Source organism: Papio anubis, chromosome 17, assembly GCF_008728515.1.
Source record: "Papio anubis isolate 15944 chromosome 17, Panubis1.0, whole genome shotgun sequence".
Classification (NCBI taxonomy): Eukaryota; Metazoa; Chordata; class Mammalia; order Primates; family Cercopithecidae; genus Papio; species Papio anubis.
The window spans coordinates 48928131-48942610 of record NC_044992.1 but is presented as its reverse complement, the minus strand read 5'-3'; the positions used below and the strand labels follow the sequence as shown (position 1 = coordinate 48942610).

General features: G+C 53.4%; 1 protein-coding gene across 4 annotated transcripts in view; it reads left to right on the top strand.

The window, feature by feature from the left end:
• The window catches only part of JUP (junction plakoglobin), a 32725-nt gene extending 18693 nt beyond the window's left edge, over positions 1 to 14032 (top strand). For all 4 annotated transcript variants that reach the window (XM_009190620.3, XM_003912985.5, XM_009190621.3 and 1 more), the window contains exons 5-15: positions 315 to 516; positions 3643 to 3787; positions 3894 to 3997; positions 5393 to 5731; positions 9491 to 9646; positions 9814 to 9933; positions 10539 to 10689; positions 10784 to 10905; positions 12426 to 12465; positions 12746 to 12911; positions 13210 to 14032. In XM_009190620.3, the coding sequence (XP_009188884.1) occupies positions 315 to 516; positions 3643 to 3787; positions 3894 to 3997; positions 5393 to 5731; positions 9491 to 9646; positions 9814 to 9933; positions 10539 to 10689; positions 10784 to 10905; positions 12426 to 12465; positions 12746 to 12897 (1531 nt within the window). In that variant the 3' untranslated portion in view covers positions 12898 to 12911; positions 13210 to 14032. The remainder of the gene's footprint in view (positions 1 to 314; positions 517 to 3642; positions 3788 to 3893; positions 3998 to 5392; positions 5732 to 9490; positions 9647 to 9813; positions 9934 to 10538; positions 10690 to 10783; positions 10906 to 12425; positions 12466 to 12745; positions 12912 to 13209) is intronic.
• The last annotated feature ends 448 nt before the right edge of the window (positions 14033 to 14480 follow it).

The following is a 14480-nucleotide window of genomic DNA, read 5'->3' as shown; positions in this document are numbered from 1 at the left end:
TCTAATATGTGGCCTTCCACATGGTAGTTACTTAGTAGGGATCAGTGTCTAGGGACCTACTGTGTGCTCAGCACAGGGCTGGGGGCTCAGAAGCAGGAGGAGTCATTGTCTCAGTTGGGAGAAGACAGGTGCTGTTTGCTTCATGCTTAAGAGCCAGGCAGGCTCAAGGAGTGATGAGATTTTAGCAAAGAGATATTTCCAGAGGGGTGTCAGTAGCGGGTAGGCTTCCTGGGGGAGGTGGGAACCCATACCAGGCTCACATGTATGCCAGGCCCCTGGGACCTCGGCATACTAACCCCTGCCCACCCCCCCAGCTCCCCTGTGGAGTCGGTCCTGTTCTACGCCATCACCACGCTGCATAACCTGCTCCTGTACCAGGAGGGCGCCAAGATGGCCGTGCGCCTGGCTGACGGGCTGCAAAAGATGGTGCCCCTGCTCAACAAGAACAATCCCAAGTTCCTGGCCATCACCACCGACTGCCTGCAGCTCCTGGCCTACGGCAACCAGGAGAGCAAGGTGGGCCCTCCCCAACCCTCCTGAGGCCTGAAGCCCACCCTTGCGTCACCCTCTATCCTCCACAGCTTCGGGCTGCTGCCCCTTACTCCTTTTAGATGAGATATAGGGGCAGATGTGCATGCTTATCATCATGCGACTGAATTGGTCAGAATTATTATTCTGAGTATAAGGAAAAAAAATCACTCATCCTCTTACAGCCACTATTGTCATTTCGATATGCTCCGTTAAGAGCTGTTCTGTGGGCAGACTACAGATGTGTGCACATTCTTGTCATCATAACAATCTGCAACATTGCGCTCACCATTTTTTCTGCCTGCTTTTTTGGTAGTCTGGATTCTGTCTGGGCTGGAGTGCACAGTGGCAGTCTCAGCTCACTGCAAGCTCGCCTGCGGGGTTTCGTCTCCTCCTGCCTCAGCCTCCCGGTAGCTGGGACTACAGGCAGCCTGCCACCTCGCCCGGCTGGTTTTGTATTTTTAGTAGAGGCGGGGTTTTGCCCGTGTTAACCAGGATGATTCTTGATCTCCTGGTGATCACCTGTCCTGGGAGGCCTCCCAAGTGCTGAGATTACAGGCTTGAGCCACCCGCCCGGCCTTTTTTTTTTTTTTTTTTTTTTGAGACAGGGTCTCACTCTGTCACCAGGCTGGGTGCGGTAATCAGGGCTCACTGCAGCTTGGCTTCCTGGGCTCAGATGATCCTCCCACCTTGGCCTCCAGAGTAGCTGGGACTTCAGGCATGTGCCACCGTGCCCGACTAGTTCTTTTTTACTCTTCTTTTTTTTTTTTTTTTTTTTTGAGATGGAGTCTCACTCTCATTAAGCCCTAGGCTGGAGTGCGATGGTAGATCTCAGCTGACAACTTCCTCTCCGGTTCGTGATTCTCTGCCTCAGCCCTCCCAGCTGGTACAGGTGCCACCACTATGCTCAGCTAATTTTTGTATTTTTAGTAGAGACAAAGTTTCACCAGGTTGGCCAGGCTGGTCTCAAACTCCTGACCTCAGGTGATCCATCTGCCTTGGCCTCCCAAAGTGCTGGGATTACAGGCGTGAGCCACCGCACTGGGCCCCTGACTAATTTTTTGTGAAGGTGGGGTGTTCTCCATGTTGCCCAGGCTGGTCTCAAACTCCTGGGTTCCAGAAATGATCTGTCTGCCTTGGCTCCTCTCTCTCTCAAGTGTCAGGATTACAGGTGTGAACCACTGTGTCTGGCTGCATGATGTTTTTTATTTATTTTTTTGGAGGCGGAGTCTCGCTGTGTAGAGCTGGAGTGCAGTGGCGCTTGATCTCGGCTCCTGCAAGCTCCGCCTCCTGGGTTCCCATGGGCTTCTCCTGCCTCAGCCTGCCTCCCGGTAGCTGGGACTACAGAAGCCATACACCTCGCCCGGCTACTTTTTGTGTATTATTTTAGCCAGTAGAGGCAGGGACTTCTGCCATGGTAGCCAGGATGGTCTCGATCTCCTGACCTGCGTGATCCACCACGCTCGGCCTCCCAAAGTGCTGGGATTACCTGGGCTTGAGCCACAGCAGCCCGGCCTTGCCTGCATGATCTTTAAAAAATTTGTTTTTTTGCTCTGTTGTCACTCAAAACCACCCTCCTAATAGGCGGTGGTGGCTCAAGCCTGTAATCCCAGCACTTTGGGAAGGATGACCATCCCTGGCTAACAGGTGAAACCCGTCTCTAGAAATACCGCCAGTAGGGGTGTGAGCCTGTGTCCCAACTCTCAGGCTGAGGCGGAGAATAGAACCGGGTGAGACTTTGCAGTGGCTTTGAGATCGTACTGCACTCAGCCTGAAGCGAGACTCCGTCTAAAAAAGCCTCTAATGTGGGTGCCTTTCCTTTCCCCTTTCCCCTTTCTTTTTCCTTTTCCTTTCCCTTTTCCTCTCTTCCTCTTCCTTCCTTCCCATTTCTTCCTTTTCTTTCTTTTTTGAGATAGGGTCTCACTGTGTTACCCAGGCTAGAGTGCAGTGGCATGATCCTAGCTCACTGCAACCTCAAAATCCTGAGCTCAAGCATTCCTCCCACCTTAGCCTTCCTGGTAACTAGGACTACAGGAACGTACCACTGAGCTAATTAGCACCTGGGCTAAGTTTTAAATTTTTTGTGGGGATGGGGTCTTGCTCTGTTGCCCAGGCTACCCTCAAGGAATCCTCCTGTCTCAGCCTCCGAAATAGTGGGATTAAAGTCATGAGCCACCATACCCAGCCTACAGATAGCATTTCATTAAGTGGAGACCTTAGGCTTTATTCTGAGGGAGGGTATTTAGATTGCTTCTATTCCACCTTTATAAACAATGCTGTCTAACGAATTAACGAATGTCTTTGGGCATATAGCCTTTGTCAAAGAGTGGAAAAAATTCTCATCGATTTTTAACACTTCTAGGCTTTTACCCAAATGGCCAGACTGATTTCCAGAAGGATTGGACTAATTTCCAGTGCCATAACTGGTAATGGGTGTGCATATAGTTTTGTCACATCCTTGTCAGCACTGGGTATTATCCTTTTTTTCAAAATTTTGGCTTACATAACAGTCATGAAACTATTGGGGTGGGCTGAGTGTGGTGGTTCACACCTGTAATCCCAGCACTTTGGGAGGCCGAGGCAGGTGAATTGCCTGAGGTCAGGAGTTTGAAACCAGCCTGGCCAACATAGTGAAACCCCATCCCCACCAAAAATACAGAAATTAGCCGGGCGTGGTGGCACACGCCTGTAATCCCAGCCACTTGGGAGGCTGAGGCATGAGAATTGCTTGAACCCAGGAGGCGAATGTTGCAGTGAGCTGAGATCGTGCCACTGCTCTCCAGCCTGGGTGACACAGCGAGACTCTATCTCAAAAAAACAAACAAACAAAAAACTACTAGGGTGTTTGACTGAGTGTGGTGGCTCACACCTGTAATCCCAGCACTTTGGAAGGCTGAGGTGTGAGGATCATTTGAGGCCAGGAGTTCAAGACCAGCCTGGGCAGCACAGCGAGACCCCCATGTTTATAAAAAGAAAAAAATACATTAAAAGAAAAAACGAACTATTTGTGCATTAGCTGAAGCTCAGTAATGACAGCTCTGTCTCCTGCCCCGCTCCTCCTTGTTCCTGTCATATTTCCCATCCTTCTCACACTCATTCCCTCTTCACCTGCAGCTGATTATCCTGGCCAATAGTGGGCCCCAGGCCCTCGTGCAGATCATGCGTAACTACAGTTATGAGAAGCTGCTCTGGACCACCAGTCGTGTGCTCAAGGTGCTGTCTGTGTGTCCCAGCAATAAGCCTGCCATTGTGGAGGCTGGTGAGTATGATGGCCTTGAGGGCGGCTGGGATGGGAGCTCTGCCCAGCTGCCAAGCTCAGTCAGCCATGCTGCCCGTGGCTGATGGCACCCCTATCCCTGCCCCAGGTGGGATGCAGGCCCTGGGCAAGCACCTGACCAGCAACAGCCCCCGCCTGGTGCAGAACTGCCTGTGGACCCTGCGCAACCTCTCGGACGTGGCCACAAAGCAGGTGAGGGAGGTATCTGGGCTTGGGGTTGACCTCTTCAGCTGCCCCATCCAGCCTCCTGTCTGGGCATCTGACCTTAGGTACTGTGGTCTCTAAATCTCTGGGGGCTGGATACTGGGAGCTCTAAATCTCTTTTCCTTGTGGCTGCGGCTGGAAATGCCTTGAAGACCTTCATCTCTTTTTTTTTTGGTTTTTGACAGAGTCTCGCTCGTCACCCAGGCTGGAGTGCAGTGGTGCAATCTCCGCTTACTGCAAGATCTGCCTCCTGGGCTCAAGCGATTCTCCTGCCTCACCCTCCCGAGTAGTTGGGACTACAGGAGTGTGCCACCATGTCTGGCTAATTTTTGTATTTTTAGTAGAGACAGGGTTTCACCATGTTGGTCAGGCTGGTCTTGAACTCCTGACCTCAGGTGATCCACCCGCCTTGGCCTCCCAAAGTGCTGGGATTACAGGCGTGAGCCGCCGCGTCCAGCAAAAGAACAGTTTTGACCTGGGCCCTGGGCTGGGGCAATAGTTTACCAAGAGATAGACCCCCATGACTAAAAATACAATTTAAGGAAAAATGCAGCTCCAGGGCAAGTGCCCTGTGCCTCCTTTCAACAACCATTCCTCAGGCCTCCCCCAGCAATATGCTGTTTATCAAGTGCCCACCCTCTGCTGGCCCTCTGCGTGGCATTTGTGGACATCAGCTCGTTTAGCCTGGGGTTAGAGTGTGGGACCCTGTGGGTTAGATGAAGACACTGAGGCTGGGGGAGGTAATGGCCATGGTCAGAGGTAGTAAATGGCAGAACTGGAATTTGAACTCAGGACTGTCCGTCCCCAAAGCTGGAGTTTTTCTGTCCCACCACAAGGCCTACGTGTCTCCCTGGGAGAAGTGAGACGTCTGAGTTAGTGATTTTACTGGAAGTGGATTTGGCTCAGGGCCCCAGGGTGGTGGGGCAGCAGTGAAGGCCCAGAAAGGTGAAACATGAGTAGATGTGGCTCAGCTGGGCCACTGAAACATGTGGCCCCCTCAACAATTGCCTCCTGGTCTCAAGGCCTCCCTTGGACACCGTACTTTGGCCTGAGGAGGGTTCTGCCTGGGTCTGAGGCCCCCAGGGAAAGGCTGATGGGTTGGAGGGAAGAGACGGGCTTAGAGTCAGGCCTGGGTTCAGATCCAGCCACTGGCTGTGTGTCTGTGGGCAAGTTCCTCAACTTCTCTGAGCCTCATTGCCTCATTTGCACCACAAGATAATAACACCCTCTCACAGGGTGTGGCGGGTCATGGGGATGAAAGTTCCCGGGCACACACAGGCATGGCTGACCCCTTTAGGTCATCCTGCTCCCCTCAGACATATTCGAGAAGGCTCCCTGGAGTTGGCTGCTCCCTGACTCCCCCATCCCTTCCTTTCCCTCCAGGAGGGCCTGGAGAGTGTGCTGAAGATTCTGGTGAACCAGCTAAGCGTGGATGATGTCAACGTCCTCACCTGTGCCACGGGTACACTCTCCAACCTGACTTGCAACAACAGCAAGAACAAGACGCTGGTGACACAGAACAGCGGTGTGGAGGCTCTCATCCATGCCATCCTGCGCGCTGGTGACAAGGACGACATCACAGAGCCTGCCGTCTGCGCCCTGCGCCACCTCACTAGCCGCCACCCTGAGGCTGAGATGGCCCAGAACTCTGTGCGTCTCAACTATGGCATCCCGGCCATTGTGAAGCTGCTCAACCAGCCCAACCAGTGGCCACTGGTCAAGGTACTGCTGTTAGGCGAGGGGTAGGAGCTCCCTGCAGCAGGCTTAGGTGCTGTATTGGTATAGGCAAAGCTGCTATAGCAAAGAAGCCCTAAATACAGTGGCTTGAATAAGACAGAAGTTTATTTCTCTCTCGTGTAATAGTTTAGACCTCAACAATGGCTCAGCTCTCCAGATTCTTTCTATCTTCTAGCTCTACCAGCCCCTAGGGCAGAGCTCAGAGTTCAAAATGCACATGAGTACCCTGGGCGGTTTCACTAAACTGCAGGTTCCACGGGCTCATGCCTGTAATTCCAGCACTTTGGGAGGCCAAGGTAGGAGGATTGCTTGAGGCCAGGAATTTGAAACCAGCCTGGACAACATAGCAAGACTTGTCTCGACAACAACAGCAAAAATTAGCCGGGTGTGGTGGTGCGCACTTGTAGTCCCAGCTACTGGGGAGGAAAGGCTGAGGTGGGAGGATCGCTTGAGCACAGGAATTGGAGGTTACAGTGAGCTATGACTGCATCAGTGCACTTCAGCCTGGGTGACAGAGCAAGAACCCATGTCTTAAAAGAAAAACAGGAGGCTGGGTGCAGATGCAGACATCTGTAGTTCTAGCACTTTGGGAGGCAGAGGTGGAGGCGGACGTGGAAGGATCACTTGAGGCCAGGAGTTTGAGACCAGCCTGGGTAACATATTGATACACCCATCTCTTACAAAAAATTTGAAAAACAAAAAAAAACAAACAAGCAATCTAAAACAAACACACACACACACACACACACACACACACACACACACACACGGACACACACTGCAGGTCCTAATTCAGCAGGCCTGCTGCGGAGGGCCTGCGATTCCATATGTCTTTTTTTTTATTGTTTTGAGACAATGTCTTTGTCTATTGCCCAGGCTGGAGTGCAGTGGTACAATCTTGGCTCACTGCAACCTCTACCTCCCGGGTTCAAGCGATTCTCCTGCCTTGGCCTCCTGAGTAGTTGAGATTATAGGTGCACGCCACCATGTCCGGATAATTTTTGTATTTTTAGTAGATTTTGCCATGTTGCTCAGAATGGTCTCAAACTCCTGAACTCAAGCAATCCACCAGCCTCGGCCTCCCAAAGTGCGGGGATTACAGGTGTAAGACACCGGGCCCGGACAATTCTGTATTTCTTTTCTTTTCTTTTTTTTTTTTTTTTGAGACGGAGTTTTGGTCTCGTTTCCCAGGCTGGAGTGTAATAGCACAATCTCGGTTCACCGCAACCTCCGCCTCCTGGGTTCAAGCGATTCTCCTGCATCAGCCTCCCAAGTAGCTGGGTCTACAGGCGTGTGCCACCATGCCCAGCTAATTTTGTATTTTTTAGTTGAGACAGGATTTCTCTCTGTTGGTCGGGCTGGTCTCGAACTCCTGACTTCAGGTGATCCACCCACCTCGGCCTTCCAAAGTGCTAGGATTACAGGCGTGAGCCACCGTGCCCGGCCCAATTCTGTATTTCTAACAAGCTCGCAGGCGCTGCTACTGGTCCATGGAGCACATTTCTTATGCCACTGGGTATAGACGAGAGAGTTGTCCTCACATGAATGAGTGGACTGTATCATCCCCACAGATGTGTTCTAGCCCTGAGAACTGGGAAGGGCTAGCGGCCACCAGAAAGTGGCAGGCATCACTCCTGCTCACACCCCAGAACTTGGTCATTCGGCCACATCAAGGTGCAAGGAGGTTAGGAAATGTGATCACCAGCCAGATGGCCGTGTGTCCTGCTGAAAATCAGGAGAGCCCCTACAGAGACACAGGGCAGGGAGGATTCTGGGGGATGCTTAGCCTCTCCCATAGGGAGTTGGGCGTGTGAAGGGGTGGGGTCTTCTTCTTGAGGCTACCTGGGTGGAAGAGAGATGTGTGTCACTTCCCTGTCAGGCAGGGGAAGTGAGAGTGGGCCAGGGGGTGGGCAGGCCCAAGGGACAGTTATGGAGGAAGGCATGTGTATGTGTGTGTATCCATATGTAGAGACAAGGAAGGCAGCCAAAGGCAAGGTGGCATCTGGTGCCAGAGAGTGAGGAAGCTACCATAGATGAGGGTCTTGTCAACAGGCACAGGAGCCAGCTGGCAGGGACATCCGCTAGCTACATTTAAGACAGTTTAATAGTACAGACAAGCCAGGTGCAGTGGCTCACGCCTGTAATCCTAGCACTTTGGGAGGCCGAGGCGGGAGGATTACCTGATGTCAGGAGTTTGAGACCAGCCTGGCCAACATAGTAAGTCCCCGCCTCCACAAAAAATACAAAAATTAGCTGGTCATGGTGGCCTGTGCCTGTAATCTCAGCTACTCGGAAGGCCAAGGCAGAAGAATTACTTGAACCCAGAAGGCAGAAGTTGCAGTGAGCTGAGATCTCTCCATTGCACTCCATCCAGCCTGGGTGACAGAGAGAGACTCCGTCTCAAAAAGAAAAACAAAACAAAAAAACAAATCAGTGCAGATAAGAATGACTGTAAGTGATTCTATACATTGAATTATTATCACTTATTATTATTATTTTTGAGACGGAGTCTTGCTGTGTTGCCCAGGCCGGAGTGCAGTGGCACGATCTCAGCTCACTGCAATCTCCGCCTCCCAGATTCAAGCAATTTCCAGCTAATTTCTGTATTTTTAGTAGAGACGTAGTTTCACCATGTTGGACAGGCTGGTCTCGAACTCCTGACCTAAAGTGATCTGCCTGCCTCGGCCTTCCAAAGTGCTGGGATTACAGGCGTGAGCCACTGCTCCCGGCCTGTACATTGAATTAAAAAAAAGAAAATCCATGTTTAGAAAAAAAAATGTCAGTGTGACTCCTCCTTGAAGCTTGGTCCCTGCTGCAAACCTGAGGTGGGGCTTTGCATCCTAATCCAGCAGCTAAGTGGCAAGTGACCTTGGCAAGTCATTTGCCGTGTGCTCACATCCCCATCTCATGTGATTTTCATCCCTGCCCTCCTGGCATCTTGTTTTGAGGATGAAATGGATGACACCTTGAGAGGCTCTGGGAGGCCAGAGTGGCTCCTGTGGGTCAAGGACCCTGGGGAGGAAATCTCAGGACACCTCCTTCCAGAGCTGCCCTGCTGGGGATTCATGACAGTGTGAGCACCACCCAAGCAGGAGGCTTCGGGGCCACCTAGAGCAAAGACTTCCTGATATTCAGGCTTGGGGAATGATCAGAAAAGCAAGCAAGGCCATGGTGTCTGGGGGGGGTGGTTAAGAGAGAGGGGACAGGGTGAGGGTCTGGGCATGGGGCTGGCAGGATGTTCTGGAATGGGGTGTCATTTTAGCAAAGGCTGTTAGAATTAGCCATGAGCGGCCGGGCGCAGTAGCTCACGCTTGTAATCCCGGCACTTTGGGAGGCCGAGGCAGGCGGATCACCTGAGGTCAGGAGTTTGAGACCAGCCTGACCAACATGGCGAAACCCCGTCTCTACTAAAAATATAAAAAATTAGCTGGGCGTGGTGGCGGGCTTCTGTAATTGCAGCTACTCAGGAGGCTGAGGCAGGAGAATCGCTTGAACCCAGGAGGTGGAGGTTGCAATGAAGGTGAGACAGCTACACTGTAAGTGGCTGCTGTCTCAAGAAAGAAAAAGGATTAGCCATGAGCAACCCCAGATCCTGTGGATTAAGTGACATGGCTGGGATGGTCTCCTTCTCTGGATATCTTCTAGTGTGCCTGTGTCTGGCCTCGTGGACAGAAGAGGTGGAGGGGGATATACTGAAGCTGAAGCAGGATCCTTCAGATGTCAAGTGCTGTCGCTGCCTGCCAGGCAACCATTGGCTTGATCAGGAATCTGGCCCTGTGCCCAGCCAACCATGCCCCACTGCAGGAGGCAGCGGTCATCCCTCGCCTCGTCCAACTGCTGGTCAAGGCCCACCAGGATGCCCAGCGCCACGTAGCTGCAGGCACACAGCAGCCCTACACGGTATGTGAGCTGGTGGTGCCTGTGACAACCTTCCTGGGGGGCAGGTGTCCTCTGTGAGTGTGTGTGTGAATGCAGAGGTCAGTTGCAACTGATGCCAATTCCAAGAGCCTGTGAAGTTCATTCGGCTGACAGCACCTGTCCCATGCCCCCTGCCTCCTCTCTCGCAGGATGGTGTGAGGATGGAGGAGATTGTGGAGGGCTGCACCGGAGCCCTGCACATCCTCGCCCGGGACCCCATGAACCGCATGGAGATCTTCCGGCTCAACACCATCCCTCTGTTTGTGCAGGTGAGTCTGGGGCAGGTGTGCAGGAGAGGTGCCCCCACCACTGCTTAGAGGGCAAGGTTAGGAGTCCCAGATTTTGGGGGCCTGGACCAGGCATCAGGAGGTCTTTGGAGGAGTTTGGAGGAAAGTGGCCACACCAGATTGACTACTTAGCAACCCCCTGCACAGGCATGGCTTTCTAAGCTTCAAAGCAAGGAAAGAGATCACAACTGGAAAAAACAAAAAAAAAAACTTGAGATTCAACCACATAAACATGAAAACCATCTATTTCAGAAAGAACCTTAAAAAAGCATTAAAAAAAAAAATCAGCAAACTGGGAGAATATGTGCAAGTACCATAACAGACAAGAGTTTAACATCTTTCATGTCAGTGACTTCTTTAACACTAGATTCCAATGGTTAGATGAGGCAGAGTCACAGGTAATTTCAAGGTAATTCATGAACAACGCTCAGCCCAGTTTAAAGCAGTAACACTTACTCCCCAGTGATGGCCCGTTTTCCACTATGGAATTGCTACAGGGTGGAGGTGGGCAGGGCTGTGGGGTGTGTTGTCCGGCCTGCCTCACCCCTTCCCACCTCTCCCCTGCTTCCCATGTCCCCTCTCCCCAGCTCCTGTACTCATCGGTGGAGAACATCCAGCGCGTGGCCGCCGGGGTGCTGTGTGAGCTGGCCCAGGACAAGGAGGCGGCTGACGCCATTGATGCAGAGGGGGCCTCGGCCCCACTCATGGAGTTGCTGCACTCCCGCAACGAGGGCACTGGTGAGCTGGGAGAGGGCAGCTGGGTCCCACTCACCCCAGCCATGATGGAGGCTGGCAGACATTTAACCTGGCTTTTCCTCTCCTCTCTGCTCAGCCACCTACGCTGCTGCTGTCCTGTTCCGCATCTCTGAGGACAAGAACCCAGACTACCGGAAGCGTGTGTCCGTGGAGCTCACCAACTCCCTCTTCAAGCATGACCCGGCTGCCTGGGAGGCTGTGAGTATCCTAGGCTGGACCGCAGTAGTTGGTTGCACAAGTTGTGCACTGCCCAAGGGCAACTTGACTTTTGGGGGTCTCCTATTACTGTCAACTTTATAGATTTTTATTTTGTAATTGGATCATTTATAACAATTCCTAGCAGATGGAAGTAGTAGGTTGAACCATATGTCCACACAATGCCAATTTTTATTTTGCCCAAATGAGTATACGGTGTTTGAGGAGGGGGTGCTTTTCCTAATTTGCGTGGAGGTGCTGGATAGGCTACAGGTGGTCTTTTCCAGGGTGGAGCAGTGCCCTGCACCCATTCGTGAGTCCTCTGCCTCCTACCCTCCTCCCATGAGCTGCTCTAATCCAGCAGGAGTTCCTGCTCCATGAATGGGGAACCCTTCTCCCTGGGGAGTACTGAGGACACGAGTACATCAGGGCACTGGGTGACCCCATTTCATCATCCTGTATTCCTCCAAGGCCTCTTTGCTTTTCTCTGGCCCCCTCTTTTATTTATTTATTTGTTTTTATTTTTTTTGAGACGGAGTCTTGGTCTGTCGCCAGGCTGGAGTGCAGTGGCGTGATCTTGGCTCACTGCAACCTCTGCCTCCTGGTTTCAAGCAATTCTCCTGCCTTAGCCTCCTGAGTAACTGGAACTACAGGCACATGCTACCACACCCAGCTAATTTTTGTATTTTTAGTAGAGATGGGGTTTCCCCATGTTGGCTAGGATGATCTCAATCTCCTGACCTTGTAATCTGCCCACCTTGGCCTCCCAAAGTGCTGGGATTACAGGTGTGAGCCACTGTACCCGGGCTATTTTTTATTTTTTTCGAGACGGAGTCTCGCTCTGTGGCCCAGGCTGGAGTGCAGTGGCGCAGTCTCGGCTCACTGCATCCTCTGTCTCCCCATTCAAGCAATTCTCCTGCCTCAGCCTCCCAAGTAGCTGGGATTACAGGTGTGCACCACCACGCACAGCTATTTTTTTGTATTTTTAGTAGAGACGGGGTTTCACCACGTTGGCCAGGCTGGTCCGAAACTCGTGACCTCAAGTGATCCGCCTGCCTCCACCTCCCAGATTGCTGGGATTACAGGCGTGAGCCACCACATCCGGCCCAGCCCCTTCTTTTAGAAGCATCTCTCCCTGCCCCCCAGCTGATATCCAGCTTGGAGCCTGCATTTTCTTTTTTTTTTTTTTGAGACGGAGTCTCGCTCTGCCGCCCAGGCTGGAGTGCAGTGGCCGGATCTCAGCTCACTGCAAGCTCCGTCTCCCGAGTTCACGCCATTCTCCTGCCTCAGCCTCCTGAGTAGCTGGGACTACAGGCGCCCGCCACCTCGCCCGGCTAGTTTTTTGTATTTTTTTTAGTAGAGACGGGGTTTCACCGTGTTAGCCAGGATGGTCTCGATCTCCTGACCTCGTGATCCGTCCGCCTCTGCCTCCCAAAGTGCTGGGATTACAGGCTTGAGCCACCACGCCCGGCCGGAGCCTGCATTTTCAAACCTCTCCTCCATGTTTCTCTCTCCTTTTTCAGGCCCAGAGCATGATTCCCATCAATGAGCCCTACGGAGATGGTAAGTGTGTGCCAGGCTCTTCAGGACCCTGGAGATCCTAGGTGGCTGTGTGGGTGTGTGTGAGGGGGCAATATTATGTCTCTGGGGCCAGAGGACCAGTGGCAACTGCTCTGTGGCATCCACATGTACCCCAGTCTAGATGCCCTGGTGTGGGGTCTGGGGAGGGGGTCAGGCCCACCAGGGGTGGGCATGGGTAGAGGAGGCAGCTGAAGGCTGTGCAGACTGCTCCCTGAAGGGTGGCTTGCAGACCCTAGGACCGACACCCACTTTTCGTCCCCAGACATGGATGCCACCTACCGCCCCATGTACTCCAGCGATGTGCCCCTTGACCCGCTGGAGATGCACATGGACATGGACGGAGACTACCCCATCGACACCTACAGCGACGGCCTCAGGCCCCCGTACCCCACTGCAGACCACATGCTGGCCTAGGCGGCCTGGCCCCAGTACGGCCCCCTCTTTGCAGGCTTTTCCCTCCTCTCTAGAACCTACTTCTGTTGGAGGCCCTCCCATCTCCCTGCTGAAACCTGTGCTTCTTTTTTGGGGGGACCCTTTGCTGCTGAGCTTCCCCAAGCACGGTGTGCCCTGGCCTGCCGCCTTCTTGTGTCCTTGGTAGGGGTGGGGAGTCCTGTTCCTGCTGGCCCCTTCTGGGGGTGGTGGGCAGGTGACACGGAGTGGCATGAGTTTCTGTGGATGCAGGTCCACTGAGCCCCTTACCCTTGTCTGTCCCCACTCCCCCAACAGGTGCGGTTCCTCATCTGAGAGGCTCTCCGTGCAGGCGATGGGGCAAGACAGAAAAGTGCCTGAGCTGGGGAAGCCGGGGCGTGACTTCCTGCTGCACCCCGTGCCTCCAGAGGTCCTCCGTAGGGTCTTTCTTGGGATAGTGTTCTGCTCCTGCTTTTCTGTCCTGGGCATGGGTCCAGGGCCTAACACCCCCTCCCCGCCCCTGTGGCCCTGGCCACTAAAGCTTCAGACTCAAGCACCCTTTCTGTTTCCCCCCAGCAACCCCCCCAAACCCCCAGCCTCCCTGTCTCCAGCTGCCTGGGCCTGGAAGGACTTTGGTTCCTTCTCTGGGTCTGATTTTCTCACTGAACTCCACTGACCAACTGCCCTAAGCCCCCAGGGTCTCCAGGGCCCAGGTTCAAGACCCAACCCCCCGAAATCCAAAGCTTCTCTTGAAAAGTTCAGGGACCGTCCAGGGGAGATGGGGAGGAGATATGGAGTGAGTCACCTGCTCCAGGAGACGCCGACTTCTCTCTCCAGGATGCTTAGTTGGCTTTGCCCACCCCTCACTCCCCGGGGAGCTCTGGGGACAGCTCCCTCACACCCCTGTCCCACCCACACAGCTGCCCTAGCTGACCCTGAGAAGTGCTCTTGGCTGACCCCTCTGGTGTGTGGTGAGGGGCTTTCTCTTCCCCTTCCTGTTTCAGACCCCCCCATCTCCCGCACGTGGTGTGGGGGCCTGGGGGAGGTCCCAGCAGAGTGTTTTATTATTACCGCTTTATGTTTTTGGTTATTGGTTTTTTTGTATAGACCAAAGCAAAGAAAATAAAGATAACACAGATGCGTTGGAGGCTGTTTAGGGGAGTGGGGTGGGAAAGTCGAGGGCCTTCCCTCGCGGCCTGGCGCCCTCCTTGGCTGGGTCCTGCGGGTTCTCAGGGCCGCCTTGCATGTGGGACGAACTAGAAGAGGCGAGCTGGGGAGCCAGGAGTGTTGGAGGAGCCGGAGTGGATTTTACCCGATATGTGCTTATAGGGCGAGGACGGGGGAAGAGGTGAATGGGGGTGAGTCCCTCACTTCTGGAGGCCAGGCCTTGTTTCTCTCTCAAACAGGCAAGCTCCTGGCTGGCTCTCCTCCCGTCCAGCCTTAAAGTGAATATGGCAGATGTCCCTGTGCTTAACGCTCCCTGAGGCTTATGGCCTGGAGTCCAGACCCCTTGTTGGTCAACTGTGGGCCCACCCCAGCTCCTGCCCACCTCCCCTCGGTCTTCCCTCCACCACCTACTCTGCCCTCAG